The sequence below is a fragment of the Sorex araneus genome, chromosome 9, assembly GCF_027595985.1.
Source record: "Sorex araneus isolate mSorAra2 chromosome 9, mSorAra2.pri, whole genome shotgun sequence".
NCBI lineage: Eukaryota > Metazoa > Chordata > Mammalia > Eulipotyphla > Soricidae > Sorex > Sorex araneus.
The window spans coordinates 35,772,231-35,792,202 of record NC_073310.1 but is presented as its reverse complement, the minus strand read 5'-3'; the positions used below and the strand labels follow the sequence as shown (position 1 = coordinate 35,792,202).

At 36.3% G+C, this 19,972-nt stretch overlaps 1 protein-coding gene across 1 annotated transcript in view; it reads right to left on the bottom strand.

Annotated features, from left to right (window-relative positions):
• Positions 1-19,972, bottom strand: part of PLD5 (phospholipase D family member 5) — a 393,721-nt gene that overhangs the window by 15,237 nt on the left and 358,512 nt on the right. Inside the window, exons 7-9 of the mRNA XM_004619013.3 lie at positions 18,876-19,012; positions 9,209-9,377; positions 1,886-2,000 (exon numbers count right to left, since the gene is read on the bottom strand). Of these exons, the coding sequence (XP_004619070.1) occupies positions 1,886-2,000; positions 9,209-9,377; positions 18,876-19,012 (421 nt within the window). The remainder of the gene's footprint in view (positions 1-1,885; positions 2,001-9,208; positions 9,378-18,875; positions 19,013-19,972) is intronic.

Genomic DNA, 19,972 nt, shown 5'->3' with positions numbered 1-19,972 from the left:
CTCTATGTTAGTTTTTCATTTCACTTGGTATGCTCCTACTTGGATGTCAGTATCATGGATTTTGGAGGTGTTGTGCAGCCCAGAAACTTAAGGATCTATAGAACTGGGCTTATGAGTGAACATGGTGGTGGTTGTAGCATGTGGGTATGGCTTTCTGGGCTTCTGGAAGTACAGGATGGGAGGCAGCTGTCCATCTCACTCCAAGGAAACCCCAGCCTGAAAACCAGGGTACTTGGAATTTTCAGAATTATAATTTCAGAGTATTTTCACTAACCTCACCTCAAATTCTCTGTGTTGTACTTACCCATTCTCTCTAATCCCCTAATTCCTGGGGAAAAAATTTGCAGTGTCCATGGTTATGTATTTTCCAAAAAACTATATAGTGGAATCATATAGTATGAAAATACTCTGGCATTATAATGGTCAGTACATGTCATTTTACATTTGTCCAAATCCAAAGATTTCATAATGCCAGAAGTGAACTTTTATTGTGGTCTATTACATTTGGGCGATAATGGTGTGTATAATGGTGTGTCAACTGTAATAATTAATTGTAATAATTAATTGTTCATTAATTATAATAATGATAACATTCTGATGGGGGATACTGATCATGGGGTATTGCTCATTCTACTATATTATGGGATGTTGATCATTCTATAATATTCTCATAAACAAGAATATAGTATAAACTTCTGTTCTGCTTTGCTGTAACCTATATTTATACCCTTTAACATGAAACACAGATTCATAGAGGCTCAGAGAGATTATATGGCTTCTCATCATCATCTAGATTGTGTCAGTTCTAAACCCAAGCATAACTTTTCCAAAACTTAAAGATCATCTGGTTAAGAATAAATTCTTGTTGAATGTGCATATAACAAATTACTTGCAAGTAAACCCCTTGTTCTAAGATAATCCTTCTTGTAAAAATATCTAGATTTCAGTAGCATTGGGATTAGCCTCTACATTTCATTGTTTCTGAAACCTGATCTATTTCTCATAATTGAATAAAAAATAAATATTTTTATAAGTATTTAAATGTGTTTTTGTTCTTTTTCTTTCTTTTCTTTTTCTCTTTTTTTGTCTTTACATGTGTTTTTGTTACATGTGATTTTATCTACTTTCTACAATTTGATTTATGTGATAAAATACAAGTAACAGCTTGGATCATAGAAAGACAGCATGAATAAACTAGTATTCTTTTCTATGCCAGACAGAATGTTATTTTTCAAATATTCCAATTTGCATATATTGTAGAAAATTAGTATATATTTGATATATTATAAAGTAATTCCACCAGCATAAAAGGATTTCTCTATCATTGTCTTAATTTTTACTACATCATGGTCTTAATTTTAACAGCTAACAGGAACTGGGTATTATCTATGTGTGATCTCATTTAAACTTCACCTGACAAGTGAAAACTATTGTCTCCATTTTATAAAGAAAGCAGAGATTTAGAACATTAAGTAGTTTTAAAAAGCTAGACATTATAAACGTAGCAGAGTGGGTTATTCCCAAGGTGATGTTCATCTGAATCTGAGCTTACCCATTTCTCAGAACACACTAGTTCTGGAACTTGGGTGGAGAAATAGCACTCTGTCAGGATTGACCCTTGATGAGTTCTTTACCTCATCACCTAGAAAATGAGACAAGTGGGCCAAAAAATTTCTGTAAGACATATATAAAAAGACATCTTATATGATGTCCCAATTGCTGAGTCAAGCCATAGAAATTTCTGGTTGAAGAGTTCTCTGCCTCAGTTTTCCTTTTTCCACCTCGAAAACCCCTCATTCATTAGTAGTCTGCTACTTCCTGAGCAGAAGAGCACAGCTGGACCATCATCAACCGACGTGAGTCCGTGGGGAGCCTTGATACATACCAATATAAGCAGCACCATCTGTCACCATGTACTTGTTGCGATTTAATTTAGGAAAGGTGTGATTCTTTTGTACTTTTGTGGCACAGGCATTTTCTCTTTCTAGATCAAAAAATTTCTGTAAGATATAAAAACAGTATGCAAAGCAGGTGAATACAGAGTGGTGTTGGTTTTGTTCAAGAATACTAAGGGGAGGCTGGAGTGATAGCACAGTGGGTAGGGCATTAGCTTTACATGCAGCCAACCCGGGTTCGAGTCCCAGCATCCCATATAGTCCCCCAGAACTGCCAGGAGTAACTCCTGAGTGCAGAGCTAGGAGTAACCCCTGTGCATCGCTGGGTGTGACCGGAAAAGCAAAAAAAAAAAAAAAAAAAGAATACTAAGGGGTTTATTATCCAAATAGCAACAATAGGCCTCACAATGTGCTATTAGAACCACAATTTTGTGGCTTCATGTAGACAAAGCTATTTTTTGTTCTTAATTTTATATAGGCAACAAGAGAGAAAATTAGGATGCTTAACCAGGTATATAATTAATAGAATTAAAACTATTAAACAAAACCAAAATTAATTTCTTCAACAGGGTGAGGGCCAGAAGATGATTTAATTCTTATTGTCTTACTTATCAGGATGATTTGGCATTTTAAATCAGTCGCTGGGGGTTTCATGTCAAACATGCCAATGAAGTGAATGAATATTGTTACGTGTTGGGTGTACTATAAGAAACAGCAGGCATATGTCAATGACTAAATAATTAAATTGGAGAATTGCAAAGGTCAAAAGAGGTTATTCTAGGGGAACAAACACTGCATTTAAGCATCTAAATAGCAGCAGTAACAAGAACAAAGGCAATAAAAAACAGAACTTTAAGAATCTCAAATTAAAACATTTAATATCATCAGAAAATAAGCATTCCGATTGAGCTAAGGTCAGGATGGGAAAGATGCGACTGTCATCAGGAGAAGCCAAGCTTTTGCCTCAGGAAATACTGGAACCATGAAGGGCTTAAAGGAAGTTTAAATAGTGGCTGAGCTCACAGCAACCTATGACTTAGTTTATGAGAGATATTATAAAAACTAATATTCCAACATCCTACTCAGTGAGAAATGTTAAGCAGTTTAATAATTGTATACAATTTTTCTGGAACATCTTGCAGGTATGGAATCATACATGCTTGAAAGAAAGAAGAAAAATAAAAACAAGATGAGATTAAAAACTGACATGCCAGTTACATGTTGGAAGTTTTGTGTAAAACTTGACTTTGGGGGAAATAATGCAAATTAGTATTACCTTTCTGTACAGGATGAGAAATTGGTAATTAAGAAATTGGTAACTAATGAACCACTAATGTTTTTCCAGTCCTGGAAATTTTATTGTTTTTTAAATAGAGAACCATTGAGATTAATGGTGCATAAACTAATTTCTTCTACATAAGGACTGCCTATTCAGAAAAGACATTTACACTTCTATATTCACAGCAGCACTATTCAAAATGGCCAAAATCTTGAAAAAATCTAAATGTCCAAGAACAGATGAATGAATGAAAAGTCTCTGGCACATAAATTATTAAACCATATAATTTGCTGCTATGTGGTTGGGTCAGGGGAATATCTTGTTAAGCAAAGTTAGTCAGAAGAAGAGAGACAGACAGAGAATGATCTCTCTCATAGGTGTAACATAAACAAAGTAGGGTATATAAATACATAAAAGCATCAGAAACTGAGAACTGGTCTTCAGTTGGAAGATTGCCAAAGGAAAGAATTGTGTGGAGGAGGCTTGGGTGGGGTTTATGATTAAGTGGGAGAAAAACTGGGATAATAGTGCAGAGAAGTGGGCACTCTGGTGGAGGAGTGGTGATGGAATGTGTTATGGATGAGATCCTGTCATTAGCAGTGTTGAAAACCATTATGCTTAACATTTTTAAAAAAACCATTGCTAGTAGAGTGGCAGGTCACAAAATCAATACCCCAAATTCCTTGACTTTCCTATATACAAATAATGGAAGAGAGGAAAGTGATATTAAAAAACAATCCCATTTACAATTTTGCTTCATAAAATCAAGTACCTTAATACCAGCTTAACTAAAGAGGTAAAGGACCTGTACAAAGAAAACTATAAAATGTTACACCAAGAAATTAAAGAGGACACGAGGAAATGGAGACACATCCCCTGATCACATATTGGGAGACAGCAATGTCAAAATGGCAATTTTCCCCAAAGCATTATACAGATTCAATGCAGTCCCTATAAAGATACCCAGGACACTTTTCAAAGAAATAGATAAAACACTCCTAATAATCACATGGAACAATAAGCCCCCACGAATAGGCAAAGAAATCCTTGGGGTAAAAAAGATGGGAGACATCATCTTCCCCAATTTCAAACTGTACTACAAAACAATAGTAATTAAAACAGCATGGCATTGGAATAAAGACAGGCTCACCAGCAGACCAATGGAATAGAGTTGAATATTCAGACACAGATCTTCAAATATTATCAGTAAATCTCTAATGAAGGAACAAGGAATATGAATTGGGGCAAGGAAAGCCTCTTTAACACGTGGTACTGGGGAAAACTGGGCAGCTACATGTCAAAAAATGAACTTACTCCTCTTTCTAATCCCACATACAAAAGTCAGATCAAAATGGCCAAAATACCTCAACAACACACCTGAATTCATAAGGGATATAGGAGAAAATGTAAGTAAAACCCTCCATGACATTGAAGCGAAAGGCATCTTCAAAAATGAAACACCACTGACCAAACAAATGAAAGCAAAAATAAACAAGTGGGACTACATTCTGATGAGAAGCTTATGCACCTCAAACAAAACAATGACCAAGATACAAAGACAGCCCACAGAATAGGAAAAATTATTTACCCAATACCTATCTAATAAGGGATTAATATCAAAGGTATATAAGGCACTGATGGAATTTTACAAGAAAAAAAAGCATTCAACCCATTGAAAAATGGGAAGAAGAAATAAACAGAAATCTCCTCAAAGAAGAAATTCACATGAAAAACTGCTCTACCTTACTAATTATCAGGGAGAGGCAAACCAAAACAACATCTTCTCAAACCACAGAGATTGGCACACATCAAAAAAGAATAAGAACAACCAGTGCCGTGGGGTATGCGGGGCAAAGGGAACTCTCCTTCATTGTTCATGGGAATGCTGACTAGTCTAGCCTTTTTGAAAACAATGTGAGCATTCCTTGAAGATTCCTTTTGAAAAGCTAGAAATTGAATTTCTATGTGACCCAACAATATCAATATTGGGAATATACCCTAATACCCCAAATACACAACAGAAAACCCATCTGAACTTTTATGTAGATTGCAGCACTATTCACAATAGTCAGAATCTGGAAACAGCCCAAGTGTTCCCAAATAAAGTATGAATAAAAAAACTATGGTACATCTACACAATCTAATACTATGCAGCCATTAAGAAAAGTGAAGCCATGAAATCTTCTTATAAATGAGTGGACAGGGGGAGTGCCATGCTGAGTAAAATGAGTCAGGAGGAGAGGGACAGATACAGAATAACTGTATTCATTTGTAGAGTATTAAAAAATAGTATGAGACTAATATCCAAGGACAGGGAAAACAAGGCCTAAAGGACTGGTCAATGGTTGAAAGCTTGCCACAAGTGTGTGGGGCGAAGGGCAGTTAGAATAGAGAAGGGATCAGTATGACAATAATAGTTGGAAATGATCACTTTGGACAGGAGCTTAGTATTGGAAGTAAATAAAGGGATGTCTTTACCTACTTTCACTATCTGTATTGCAAACCATAATACCCAAAAGGAAAGAGAAGAGAGAGGGGAGAGAGACAGAGAGAGAGAGAGAGAGACACACACACACACACAGAAAAGAAAAGTGCCTGCCTTAAAGGTAGGCTGGGGTGGGGGGTCAAGAGGGAAACTGGGAATATTGATGGTGGGAAATGTACACTGGTGAAGGGACAGATGTTGGAAGATTACATGACTGAACCTAATCATGAAAAACTTTGTAACTATATATCTCACTGTGATTCAGATAAGAAATAAATTCAATAAACCCTAAAAACAAAGCTGTCTATTACATGACATAGGAATATTCTCCAAGGGCTAGATAATGTAATCTGGATAAAGTTATTTTCTCAGTTCTTATTGTCTGCAAGAGCTGTTCTGATTTAGAGGGTTTGTATATACTATCTGAATATTCTTGTCATAGTTATATGTTTAATGATGATCATATGAATATTATATTTCATATGACTGGATAATGCTGAACTTTCTTTGGGTGTTCTACTACAAAATTAATCAGTACACTTTAATTATTTCCTTTTAAGGAAAATAGGATCAAGATGGATTCAAAATATAATAAAATATGTATCCTAATTTATTTAATTTTTTAAAATTTGTTGTATTTTTTGGGGGTCACACTCAGCGATGCACAGGGGTCACTCCTGGCTCTGCACTCAGGAATTATCCCTGGCGGTGCTTAGGGGACCATATGGGATGCTGGGAATCGAATCCGGGTTGGCCGCGTGCAAGGCAAACTCCCTACCCACTGTGCTATCACTCCAACCCCCTATATCCTAATTTAAATCACAGACCATATACCATAGCTTGAGATTTTCCTAAGAAGTTAGTGCTTTGGAAAGTTGAAAATGTCCCAGAAAAGAATTTCATATAATTAATGTATTTATATCCATCATGTATTTATATCAATCATAACAGCATCATGAACCCTGACTTATATTGGTTATGAATGATTTAGATACCAGAGGTGAGATTATTTTAGTTTTTATTCTATATTTTATCTTTTCTGTTTCATTTTTAAATAAACTACCTGCTTAGTTATTAAATAATAGTTATTGTTATTTAAAAAACATTGATAAAGAAGGTCTGGAGTTGGGCTTCAGTGGCATAGCATCTGTCTTTCAGGCATGAGACTGTGAGTTTGATTGCTGACTCAGCCCCACGTGCCAAGTGTAATTCCAGGGGAACTGCCCTTGTGTGATGTGAAATCCCAGCCACTTACAAAGTGTCTGATCTCTGGTATACCATGACCAAATGCGTGCTATTACCTCAACTAAAGTGAGTGATAAACAGTAAGCACTGCAACTTAATTGTTGAAGTGTCACAACTAAGTCTAAAAACCTTGACAATCCTGGTGAACACTGCAACAAATGTGTGAGCAACACAACCAAATATGAAACCTTTGATCATTGCAACAAAAATGTCAACAAACCATATATGGGAAAGGGAGGGAAAAAAACTCAACAATACAAGCAAAAATACTAATGTCTGCTAGGGCAAGAAAAAAATTGGCACAAACAAATGCACTTAAATCATGTTTTTATCAACTCCTCAGAAGAAACACAGAAAGAGTGGAGTGACATAATCACATTATTAAAAGATAAAAACCGCCAACCAAGAATGCTTCACCCTGAAAAATAATCATTAACTATGACAGAGGAATAAATTCTTTTGAGACAAATAAAGGTTAATAGAAACTGATCTAGAAAGAGGTACTCTATGAAAAAAAATAGATTACAAATAAAAAGAAAAGTGATAAAGTAATAAAAACAAGGGGAAATGACAAGAGGTAACAGAAAAACAAAAAGAAGAATGAAAGCGCTAGAAACCATATAGTCAAATATTATTCAATATCTAGATACAAAGTTTATTTTAGATACAGTAAGTTTTATACAACATTCATGGTAACCACAAATTAAGATATGGAGCAGAGACCTTTAACAGAAATATAGAATAAATCTTTATAGAAAATTATCAACTGTGAAGTGATATAGCAATAAATGGGGGGGAATAAAGGGGAAAATCCAGAAAAAATAAAACAACAAAAACAAAATGTAGAATAGCAGTAAAAAAGTCCCATATATCAATAATTGCTGTAACAGAAAATGGTCTACAATTACCAACCAAAGAAGATGAATAAACAGATGAATAAAAAAGCAATGATCATCTGTTGTATGCAACTAAGAATCTCACATTGTATAGATATGTAGACAGGCGAAGACTAAAGGCTCAAATAGTCTACTCAATGCCCACAACACGGAAAAGATCAGGAAATACTTTTTCACAAACATGATAAATTAGGATTTTCTAGCAAAAAAATCAAAAGATGCATAAATGGGTACTATACGAAGATAAATAGATCAACCCATTGAAAAGAAATAGTAGTCATCAACAGATAGGAGCAAAACATCTATGCATCCAAATATAGAAAATAATTCTGATCATGATGACTGAACTTTTAATACTTTTTCCTTTTATCTTCTTACCTAATACTGAAAAAGTCAAATGTAATTAAGTTAACATTATCTATGTACTGTAAGACAGTTCTTAGGAATTAAAAAAATAAATAAATTGTTAGACAAAATTGTATAATAAGTTTCTGGCTTCTTCATGTGTCTAACAGTTTGTTGAATACTGTGGATGTTACACTGTGGATATTATTATTCTAGAATTTTTCAGAGTAAGTTATTATTTTAATGGCTCTAGTTAAGTTTAAAGAACAATTATTAAGTTTAAAAAACAATTAAACAGACTTCAAGGGATACACTGATAGCAAGACAGTAGGAGATCTCAATCCAGCACTAGTGAAGCTCAGTTTTTCTAGACAAAAACTTAAGGAATATGTGACACTAATAATTGAATTAATGGGCTTCTCATAAATCATGCATTTGTTAAATACTTACATATAATTATCAAGTATAAACCATATGTTAGTACAAAAGTCTTAGTCAATATGTGAAAGTTGAAATATTATTTCACACTTGAAAGTAGGTAATTACAATTGAAATTGCTGTTACTTATTTATCAGTTCCCTAAAGCCCAGGCTAGTGGGTTTTAGGACTTACAGAGTTTATGTAAAAACATGTTCGATGCTCTGCATGTCATACTCTTACATTTATATACGAACAGTGTATACAGAGTCAGTGCAGAGAAAGCTAAGAGGATATATCAAAAAAAGTATATAAAAACAGCTGACTTTGGAGACCACCAGAAAACTTGAAATCTTGTCTTTTTGTTATTCTTGGACCACAACTGGCAGTGCTCAGGGATAACTCTTGGGGCTTGTGTAACCACATGGGATTGAACTCAGATCAGCCACACACAAGGCAAGTGCCTACCTGCTGGACTATCTGAGTCTTGTTTCCTCTTTTTACATGGAAAAATTACTTCACTGACCTTTTAAAAGATTCCTCATTTTTAGATTGTTATTGTGGTTGTTATTGGAAGTATTTGTAAGCTTTTGTGTATACATAAAAGAGTAAACTTATTTAATAACAAAGTCTACACAATACTTACAACTTTCAAACTGCAATTTGCTATTTCAGTGCAAATAGCCTTAAGAGATGAAATAAAATTAAATGTAAGGGGATCAGTTTTTTTCCAGAAGCTTATAAGTAGTCGAACTTTAACACTTCGCAAGAGTAGTGCTTCTCTTATTTTCCCATCCAAGTCCGGCCAGTATTTCCTGTAGACATATATCAATATAGATCAAACAATTAATCTTGGGAAAGATTAGTCATGCATTAATTAAATATGCATTAGTATGATCATTACATTTTTCTGTAATATACAAACAATCATACAGGATATTTTTGAAAACATGCAATCTGTCTGGGTAAAGTTCCTGAGACAAAAGTTTACAAAAGACCAGTATAAAATAAAGTTGGTTGATTGTAGTTAGGAGCCTTCAGCAGTGTCTCTGTTCCCATACTGCTCATCATATTTACTGATCCTCCCAGATGCTACTGCTCTGTTTTTCTGTGCTTTCCTACATTCTTACTTCTATAATGATTTTATAGCCTCTTAACAAGTAACAAATCTCTCTGCCGTTAGCCACTATTGAACCTGGAATTCTTCCTGAGCAAACAATTTCTTTTGCAGGCTCATCCTTTTCTTTGAATCTTTAACTCTTGAGTCTTTAACTTTTTGTTTGTTATTTCTTTATGGGTTATACACAGTGGTGCTGAGGGATGACTCCTGGCTCTGTGCTCAGGGATTATTCCTGGCAAGGCTTAGGAAATCATATAGTATTCTGGTGATTGAACCCATGTCAGCCACATGCAAATAAAGGGCCCTATCTACCATATTGTCACTATGGTCCCCAACATTTTGTTTCATCTACATTCTAACTCTCCCCTAAAGTCAGAGCCATATCTAAAAGTGCTACTTTCTATCACAATTCCCCCCACCCCCAGGCTTAGGATGTGGTATCATCTTCTCTACTTTTCAAGCATAAATAGTTGACATCCAGAATTGTCATTCAATTCTCATGTTAAAAACAGAAGATAAAGGCCTTTCCTTTTCTTTCTTTCTTTCTTTCTTTCTTTCTTTCTTTCTTTCTTTCTTTCTTTCTTTCTTTCTTTCTTTCTTTCTTTCTTTCTTTCTTTCTTTCTTTCTTTCTTTCTTTCTTTCTTTCTTTCTTTCTTTCTTTCTCTTTCTTTCTTTCTTTCTTTCTTTCTTTCTTTCTTTCTTTCTTTCTTTCTTTCTTCCTCTCTTTCCTTCTCTCTTTCCTTCTCTCTTTCCTTCTCTCTTTCTTTCTCTCTCTTTTTCTCTCTTTCCTTCTCTCTTTCTTTCTCTCTTTCTTTCTTTCTTTCTTTCTTTCTTTCTTTCTTTCTTTCTTTCTTTCTTTCTTTCTTTCTTTCTTTCTTTCTTTCTTTCTTTCTTTCTTTCTTTCTTTCTTTCTTTCTTTCTCTCTTTCTCTCTTTCCTTCTTTCTCTCTTTCTCCCTCCCTCCCTCTCTCTCTTTCTTTCTTTCTCTCTCTCTCTCTTTCTTTCTTTCTTTCTTTCTTTCTTTCTTTCTTTCTTTCTTTCTTTCTTTCTTTCTTTCTTTCTTTCTTTCTTTCTTTCTTTCTTTCTTTCTTTCTTTCTTTCGTGTGTTTTGGTAGGCCACACTCAGATGTGCTCAGGGCTTATTCCTTGCTCTGCACTTTTAAGGAATCACTCCCAGTGGGATCAGGAACTATATGGGATGCTAGAACATTTCTACAGCTTGATACCTTTCATACATATATATATATATATATATATATGTATATCACTGTATCGCTGTCATCCCATTGATCATCGATTTTCTTGAGTGGGCACCAGTAACGTTTCCATTCATCCTAGCCCTGAGATTTTAGCAGCCTCTCTTCACTTGTTCTTCCCAGCAGTGCCGCATTGGGGGCTCTTTCAGGGTAAGGGGAATGAGCCCCTTGTTACTGTATTTGGCATATGGATATGCCACGGAGAGCTTGCCAGGCTCTGCTGTGTGGGCAGGATGCTCTCGGTACATTGCCAGGTTCTCTGAGAGGGAGAACTAAGGCTATAAGAGGTCGAGTGGCCGCAATCCCAATCTGAGCAGGCTTGGGGATCTCAGCCTAGGGTCCCGCACACCTGGGTTCCTCTGCTGGTTCCTTCATGCATGAGGCTCATCTGAGTGTGTGGAGAGTGGCTTTGAGCATGGCTGTGGCTGGGTTCTGGAGGTCTTCGCCTGCCAGGGCTCTGCTCAGGGTGGGGAGGGAAACTCAACTCACCCCACTTTGAGGTGTCCCGGTAAAGACAGCCAGGTACAGAGGCAAGAGACTGCATAGCTCTCTTGCAGGAGCATTGTTTTTATAGTATATATACATATACATATATATATATACACATATTACAAATATATGTGTATATATATATTAACCTTTCCTATCTTAAAGAAAAACTTTAAATCACTGTCTTCCTTAAATCCTTAAATCTTCCTAAAACCTTAAATCACCCTGTCACCTGTAGAGCTGATTCTGGGCATTGGTGCACTGTTTACACTAGCACTGTAGCATTGTAGCACTGTTGTCCTGTTGTTCATTAATTTGCTTGAGCGGGCACCAGTAACGTATCCATTGTGATACTTGTTACTGTTTTTGGCATATCGAATATACTACGGGTAGCGTGCCAGGCTCTGCTGAGCAGGCGGGATACTCTCGGTAGTTTGCTGGGCTCTCCAAGAGGAACAGAGGAATCAAACCTGGGTCAGTGGAGTGCAAGGCAAATGCTCTACCCGCTGTGCTATCGCTCCAGTCCTGTTTACACTAATGATATATTATTCAGATTCCTACACTGCCAGTTTTGTAATCATAATCATAATCATAATCATTATTATGATAACCAGTTTTATAATAATTGCCAATTTCTCCACTTTATAAATGCTGGTTGTCAGGTTTATCCATTCTCTAATTTGCAATAACCTTCCTGTTTGACCTGTGTGTATCCCAGAATCATTACTTCTCTATTTTACATAGTATTAGTATCTCCTAATATATTGCTGACCAGTCTAATCTCAGTGCTGATCACTGAAAGTCATTTAATTTCCTTTTCCTCTAGCTCTCAGAAAACTAACAATCCTAAATCAGTGTTATAAGTTCATTTAAAATTATATTTAATAGTTGGAATAAACTAGTTATACTAATATTAATGTTCATGTCATTCCTAAAATCAAAGTGTCAAAGACCCTCCATCATTATTATCCTTATGCCATTTTGAGTCCATCAATTTCCCATCCCCAGTCTTTGCCCTCCCCCACATACTTGTAGCCTCAGTTCTGTTGTCAGAATACAAGAGATTCATTTTGTTGCGTACTGTCCAATCCCTTTGCCTTGTTTCTTTTACATAGCAATTATGAGAAAAATGATCTGATATTTTTCCTACCTCCAATTTATTTTACTTAACAAGAAAGACACTCTCTGATTGCACCCCATTGTATCAAAAGGCTAGATCTTTTTTAAAAAAGTATTTTATTTTTATAAAGTTGTTCAGAGTAATTTATTACATTGAATATCCCAACATGAATCCCACCACCATTATACCTTCCCACTGCCAATATTTCAATTTTTTCTAACCATCATCCAAGAGATCTTATCCTGTCCCTCAGCATAGTAGTATTCAATTATGTGTATAAGTCACAATTCTTTATCTACTCATCTGATGTTGAACGTCTGAGTCATTTCTTTTCTTTTCTTTTTATTCTTTTCTTTTCCTTTTTTTTTTCTTTTTGGGTCATACCCAGCAATGCACAGGGATCACTCCTGGCTCTGCACTCGGGAATTACCCCTGGAAGTGCTCAGGGGACCATATGGGATGCTGGGAATCGAACCCAGGTTGGCCGCATGCAAGGCAAACGCCCTGCCCGCTGTGCTATCCCTCCAGCCCCTCAAGTCATTTCTTGATTTTAACTATTATATGCAGCACTGCAATAAACATAGGTTTGCTTATTTGGCTGTATCTAAAACCACAAAGCAGAGGATACTGGAAAAAAGTTATTTCAATCTTCCTACATATGAATAAAACATAAAAACATCTCGAGGTAAGAAATTCAATATAAAAAAATTAAAAAAGAAAACAAATTCAATATCGTTCTTGTTTTAGGTCAGTTCCACCTCCTACATATTTCTGTAAAATTTGTGTTCACTCCATAGAAGTCTATTTCTTTCTTCCTTTATTACATTAAGGTTCTCAGCCATATTGTTTCTCAACTTCATACACATTATAGCTACACACACTTTTCTTCCAGCTCAGAAGATAAGGGATCCTCATTGTCAGACCTGAGCTCTTCTCTCCAGGCTGGATCCTTGACTCTATGAAATTACATTTTATTGGTTATTAGTTAGGAAATAGATTCCCCTTTTTGCTTTCTTGCTCACAGTTTGAGAAAATAAAAAGTGTTCTTTCCCATTCAGAGACGTCTCCATTGATTCTACATGTTTCTGAGGCTACTGCACAATCTGTTCTCTCTTCTCATCAACACTTTTTGAAAACAGAGTTTAGTGCCTCTGACTTCTCTTCATCACACAGTCACTTGAGAGGGACTTTGCTGAAAATCTCAAAGTCCGTGGTGATTTTTAACTGCTCCTAGTGGACACCATCTGGTTCTTCTTATTTATTCATTTATTCATTTATTCTGTAGGATTAGGCTACATGTAGCTCTGCTGATGGTTTCTTTCTTTTGGAAAGGAAGTTTCTATAGTTGCTTTTCTGACCCTTCTCTAAATTTTAGATTTTTTTAGGTTTTACCATGATTCCCTGTTCTTCTCACTCTAACATCTCCTTGGTGATTTAATCTACATTTTTGGTTTTAACAATTCTTTGTAATCTAAAGAGCTCCAAATCTACATGATAAGACTAACTTTATTAAGTTCATTTTTGTGTCTTTATAAAAACTTTATAGATCAGAACCTTAAGTTCACTTCTTATTTCCTGATGCTTTTGGAAATAGGGGTGTAATTGTGATACAATTCTTAAACTTATTGTAGCTGTTCCTATTTTGTGTATTCTTCATCATCTAATTACCCAAAGTAAAAACCTGGAAACCTTTATTATGTCTATTCTTCCTTTCTCCAGGTCCCTCAGAAATATGTCTAGAATTCCTTCCACTATTCTCTCCTTTCTTTAATTGCCCTAGTCAGTGCCCTCAGTTACCCTAATTGGATAGCTACAACAACTCCAACCTGGTTCTCTGACTCCTATTTGTCCTGTCAAGTACATATTTGTAAAACTTCTTTATTTTAATCGCATCACCATGGGATACAGTTGCAAAACTTTCATGATCAGGTTTCAGTCACACAATATTCCAACACCCATCCCTCCACTGGTGTATATTTCAAACCCAATATCTCCCAGATCCCTCCTGCTACCGGTCCCCCTCCAGCCCCTCTATGGCAGACACTCTCTCCTTTTGGGAATTACGATTTGCAATACAGATACTGAGAGGCCATCATATTTAGTCTACCCATTTTCAGCACACATCTTCCATCCAGAGCAATCCCTTCCAACAATCATTGTCATAATGGTCCCTATTCTATCCCACCTGCCCTCTCCCCTAGCCCTTGAGGCAGGCTTCCAACCGTGGGCCATTCGTCCTGGCCCGTGTTTCTACTGTCCTTTGGTGTTCATCTCGTGCTATGCTTATTTTTTTAATATCCCACAAATAAGTGCAGTCACTCTATGTCTGTCCTTCTCCCTCTGACTTATTTCATTCAGCACAATACTCTCCATGTCCATCCATTTAAGTGAAGTTCATGACTTCATTTTTCTAACGTTGTGTCTACCAAAATGAGCCATCTAAAAGCTTAACAAATCTTTTGATTAAACCAGTGAGGGTGCCCCAAAGTCATAGAAATCCCCATATTTTGTCAGGCCCTCCTGTTCCTCATCTTTGTCCTCTCTCCAGTTTGATCTCCCATTGATCTCAATTTGATCTTATCTTAATTTTAATTTCCACATTGAACTTGCTACATATCCTGGCTCGTTGCAGGATACTTCTTTCTGCTCTAAATCTATGCCCTGCTACTTGGAAAAACTTTGTTTCAGACTTTTTCTCCTCAGGAAATGATTGCATTCTCTGGAACATTTATCTTTTTTTTCTCACATCTTTAAGCAAAATTTTTAAAACAAAATCATTCAACTTCACTTAAAGATGGAAAACTTCCTTTTACACTTGTTTTTTGTGATAAATATCTACATAATAAAAATTGCATTTCAGTGGCATTTCATCCAATAGGCATCCTCTACCTTTAATGTTCCTTCTTAGCTTTCCTTTTATCAAGCATGTGTAGTTTTCAGACTTATATCTATGTTATTTCATTCACATCACTTTGTGATGATAAACTATTATGGGTCTATTTGTCCATATTGGATGCATTTCCTAGAACTTATGTTCATATTTTAATCCCTCTTACACAGCGTATAATAGATCATTTTTAATGAGTAACATGTTAAATAGACTTAATTGGGGTAAGTTTCATGTTAATGATTATTTTTCTGAAAGATACTTGCTTCAAGAACTAAAATGTGATTGCTACTGTAGAAAAAATTGAAATAAGGCTTTTGATTCCTATTTATTTTATTTACTTATTTATTTTAATAATGTGGAAATACTATTTATTCAGCCATTGATTAAGCTGATTTAATTGGGCATGAACTCCACATTACCACATACTTTTACTTTTTTATTCTATTCTGAATGCTCATTTTATTTTATTATTTTATTTCCACCCCCCTTATTTTTGAGGGTGAGATACAGTTACAAAGCTTTCATGTTTGAGCTTCAGTCATACAATCATCAAACACCCATCCCATCACCAGTGCACATTTTCCACCACCAAAATTCCCAGTATTACCACACCCCACCTCGATTATACCCTTTCCCCTGCCTGTGTGGCAAATAATTTCCCCCATATTCTCTACTTTGGCTACATTGGATATTTCGACACCCGTCTCACCACCACTCAAACCTGTTGAAATCGCAATGCTAGACGATTTGCTTTGTATTCCTTGTTATGGATAGAATATAATGTCCAGGAAATTCTGTGTCATCCTCTTCCAGGTGCTTTAGTTTATAGTCTCTGGTTCTTGGCTATTGATGAGATTACATGGTGCTGGGGGCAGTTTGTGGGTGTTACTGCCAAGCTTCTGGAAAACTGGGGACCTGGGGGCAGGAGGCTCAGTCCTGACCCAAGTGGGCTTGGAGATCTCAGTTATGGGTTCCCACATAACTGGGTTTTCCTGCCAGTCCGCTCTCTGGTGAGGTTCATCCCATCTTGGGTGAGGCTCGTCCAAGCGAGTAGAGAGTGGCCTTGGGCATGGTGGTGGTTGGGTTGTGAAGGTTTTTGGTTGCCGGGGTTCTGTTTGGAGTGGGGAGAGAAACTCAACTGCCCTCTTCAAGGTGCCCCGATGAAGACAGCCTGGTGTAGGGTCAGGACATTCTGTGGTGCTCTCTTTCGGGAGATTTAGTTTATAGTCCCTGGGTCTTGGCCGTTGATGAGATTACATGGAGCTGGGAGCAGTTTGTGGGTGTGACTGCCAAGTTACTGGAAAACTGGGGACCTGGGGTGAGGAGGTCCAGTCCCGATGCAAGCAGGCCTGGAGCTGTAAGTCACGGGTTCCTGCCAACCTCTGTGCTACAGGCCCTACCTTTGTCTTTTGATCTCTTTTGAAATTTATGGGTCTCTGAAATAAGGCCAATAAATGAGCTTATATAGCTGAGCCGGAGGAGGTTTGTGGGCGTGTCTCCCACATACTTAACTTTTGGCCATTTAATTTCTTGGTAAACTTGGCCCCAAGTTGTTGGGGTCTTGGCCAAAGGCATAGCAGCAATTTTGGAGTATCTGGAAGTCTGAAGGCACCATCAGGCTGCTGATGCATTTGCCCCACAGGTACAGGTTTACCTGCTGGCGGCACCATACCCCCATGATTCCTATTTATTGATTTAATTAGTTAAATTTGGGGCATAATTGTAAATTTTGGCCCCTAAGAGTGCACAGACACTAGTCCAGCCTGTTGTTCAGGTTGCTCCTGGCAGTGCTTAAGTGATTATTATGGTGCAGGTATCAAACTTGGGCCTTCTTCTTGAAATGTACTGAACTATTTAACCCAGTATTTTTATTTTACTTATCTTATTAAATATTTTTGGTTGTTTTTGAGCCATACTCGACAGTGTTCAGAGATTACTTCTAGTTCTGTGCTCAAGGATCACTTTTGGCAGTGCTCAGTGGAACATATATGGTGTGTGTATTCACTCAGACTGTGGTTTGCCATGTGAGATGCTAATGCCTTTATCCCTGTTCTCTCTCCAGCATCTAGGCTTCTAATTTTTAATGAAACACTTATTTAGCTACGCAATTATTCAATTCACTTCTTCCTTCTTAAAAAAGTAGAAGTTCTAACATCATTACCAAATGATAGTATGTACATATGTATCAACCACTTCTAATTTGAGACCGTGTGAATTTTTCCCTTTCATTTAAATACTTGACAATGTTTAGACTAAAAGTTAAGCTGCAGTATCAGTATAATGACTGATGTTTGACATTTGTTCAAGTTTAATTTATTCCTGAAAATTTTCCTCAATATAAAAATTATTAAATAGTTTGATTAAAACTTATTTAAAAGCCAGAGACATGATATAGGGTTTAAAGAGCTTTCCTTACATGCAGCTGATCCTGGTTTGATTCCTGGTATAACATATGGTCCCCTGAGCATGACCAGGAGTGACCCATGAGTATCTCCAAGTGTAGGCCCCAAACAAAAATAAAAACTGCATTATTTATAGGAAGCTGGAAGGAATGTAACTTGCTTTGCATGTAGCTGATCCAGATTTGATATGTGGCACCACATAGTTCTCTAAGCACTGATAAACGTGACTCCTCTCCCCACCCTCATGAGCACCACTGGTGCTGTGGTGACTTTAAATTTAGAGAGTTAAAGGCATTTATTAAATTAGAATATTTAAAATGTAATAAAAGACTTACTCTTTGAAAAATAGCTGAAGACAAAATTTCAGGTAAATTTTCAGTTTTTCCTTTGTTTCATTCATATGTTTCCAAGCTATTTTGGATTCACCATACACATTTATCCTTGACAGATCTTAATTTTGTTTGTAGAACTTCATACAACAAAGTTTTTTGTTAAGCTTAAGAAATCATCATCCTATTTTAATTTATTAAGTACATGAACTTGAATTTATTATACTTATAATTTTATATTTTGGCCTTGGGTCACATTAAGCAGTGCTGAGGACTTACTTCTAACTCTGTACTCAGGGATCACTCCTGGCAGGGCTCAGAGATACAGAATGCTAGGAGTTGAATCCAGGTCACCTACGTGCCAGCATCCTACAAGCATCCTATCTGCTATACTATCACTCAAGCCTCATTTTACTAGTTTTACATTTTTATTGTCCTGGTTATAAATAAATATAAAAATTCACTTTCCTAAAAAAAAAGACAAGTTTATTTGGGAAAGAGAGGGAAAAAAGAAGAGAGGTAGATTTAGATACAAGCTCAACAGAGAACACGGTATTCTCTGGAATGGAAAAGGTCTTACAAAGTAAATTTTAAGATTTCTTCAGGAACCTTATAGCATCTCAGAGTCAGGCTGCTATCTTCTGCATTCTCAGTTTAGTCTCTGACCCTAGTTATGGGGATCAAAGTGAAAACAAGGCTTTCACTGACCTTTTGGTGCTTGTGCTGGAGATAGGCAGGTAGTCCATGACGGCAATGTATACGTACTGTTTGGCATCATCAATTACACTGTAGATAGCATCTATGTCAAAGCTTCTGTTTTTAGGGCAAAAGAGTTTGGGAGAATTCTGTGAAGATACAAAAGTCAAACTTTTAAGATTTTGATTTTCCTCTGTGTTCTCTTTTTATTGTTGTTGTTGTTGTTGCTGCTGTTTTATTTGTTTTAAAGGATCTCAACTTCCCCCTCCCAACCACCAAAATTTTATTTTATTAAAGCTCATGAGTTACAAAGCTATTCATAGTTTGGTTTTTGATATACAATTTCTATCACTGAACCCATCATCAGTGTTCCCAGTTCCCTCTCCTCCCCGCTACCCACCCAGCCTCAGCCTGCCATCTTGACAGGCACCTTTTAAGTTTGTTATTAAAGTTTGGGTCTTGTGATTTCAGTGTTGTTGACTCTGTGGTTCGGATTTTTAGCTCTATCATTCCTTAACACCACTGATGTACTGAATCCCCTCCCCTGCCCCCATTGTTTTATATCTATCTCCTTTTGAATTAATGTTTTTCTGTTTTTGGAGTAGATACGCAAAAGTGGAACTGCTTGTACTCAGGATCTCAACTTTTTAAGTAAATGTTTGCAAATTTGCTTTCCAGTGTTTTCTTAGGTGAAGAAAAAAATTTTTTCAATCAAAGTTGGAAAACATAGAGATGAAGATATGGTGTGGTGGGTCTCAAATCTCTTGCTTAAATCTATGTGGGGGGGAAATTCTTTGCTTTCAATAATACAGTAGTTTTCAGAGCTGTGCTCCAGTTCTAAACATTTGCCACTGAGGTATATATTCTTGCAATTCATCACTGTCATTTTTTCTTAAGTATTACTATACAATACAGCAAGCACTTTATCCTGGAGATAATGTTTTTGAAATTTAATGTGGGTTATGAAAATGCTCAGGACATACAATCTAAATATCTTGGGACTTTGTTTAAATGAAATTTTCCTGCAATCAGGAATAAGAGAATTTATTAATGATAACAGATAATCCATAATTCTAAGAGAAAACTCGATTTATTATAATAAGAAAATG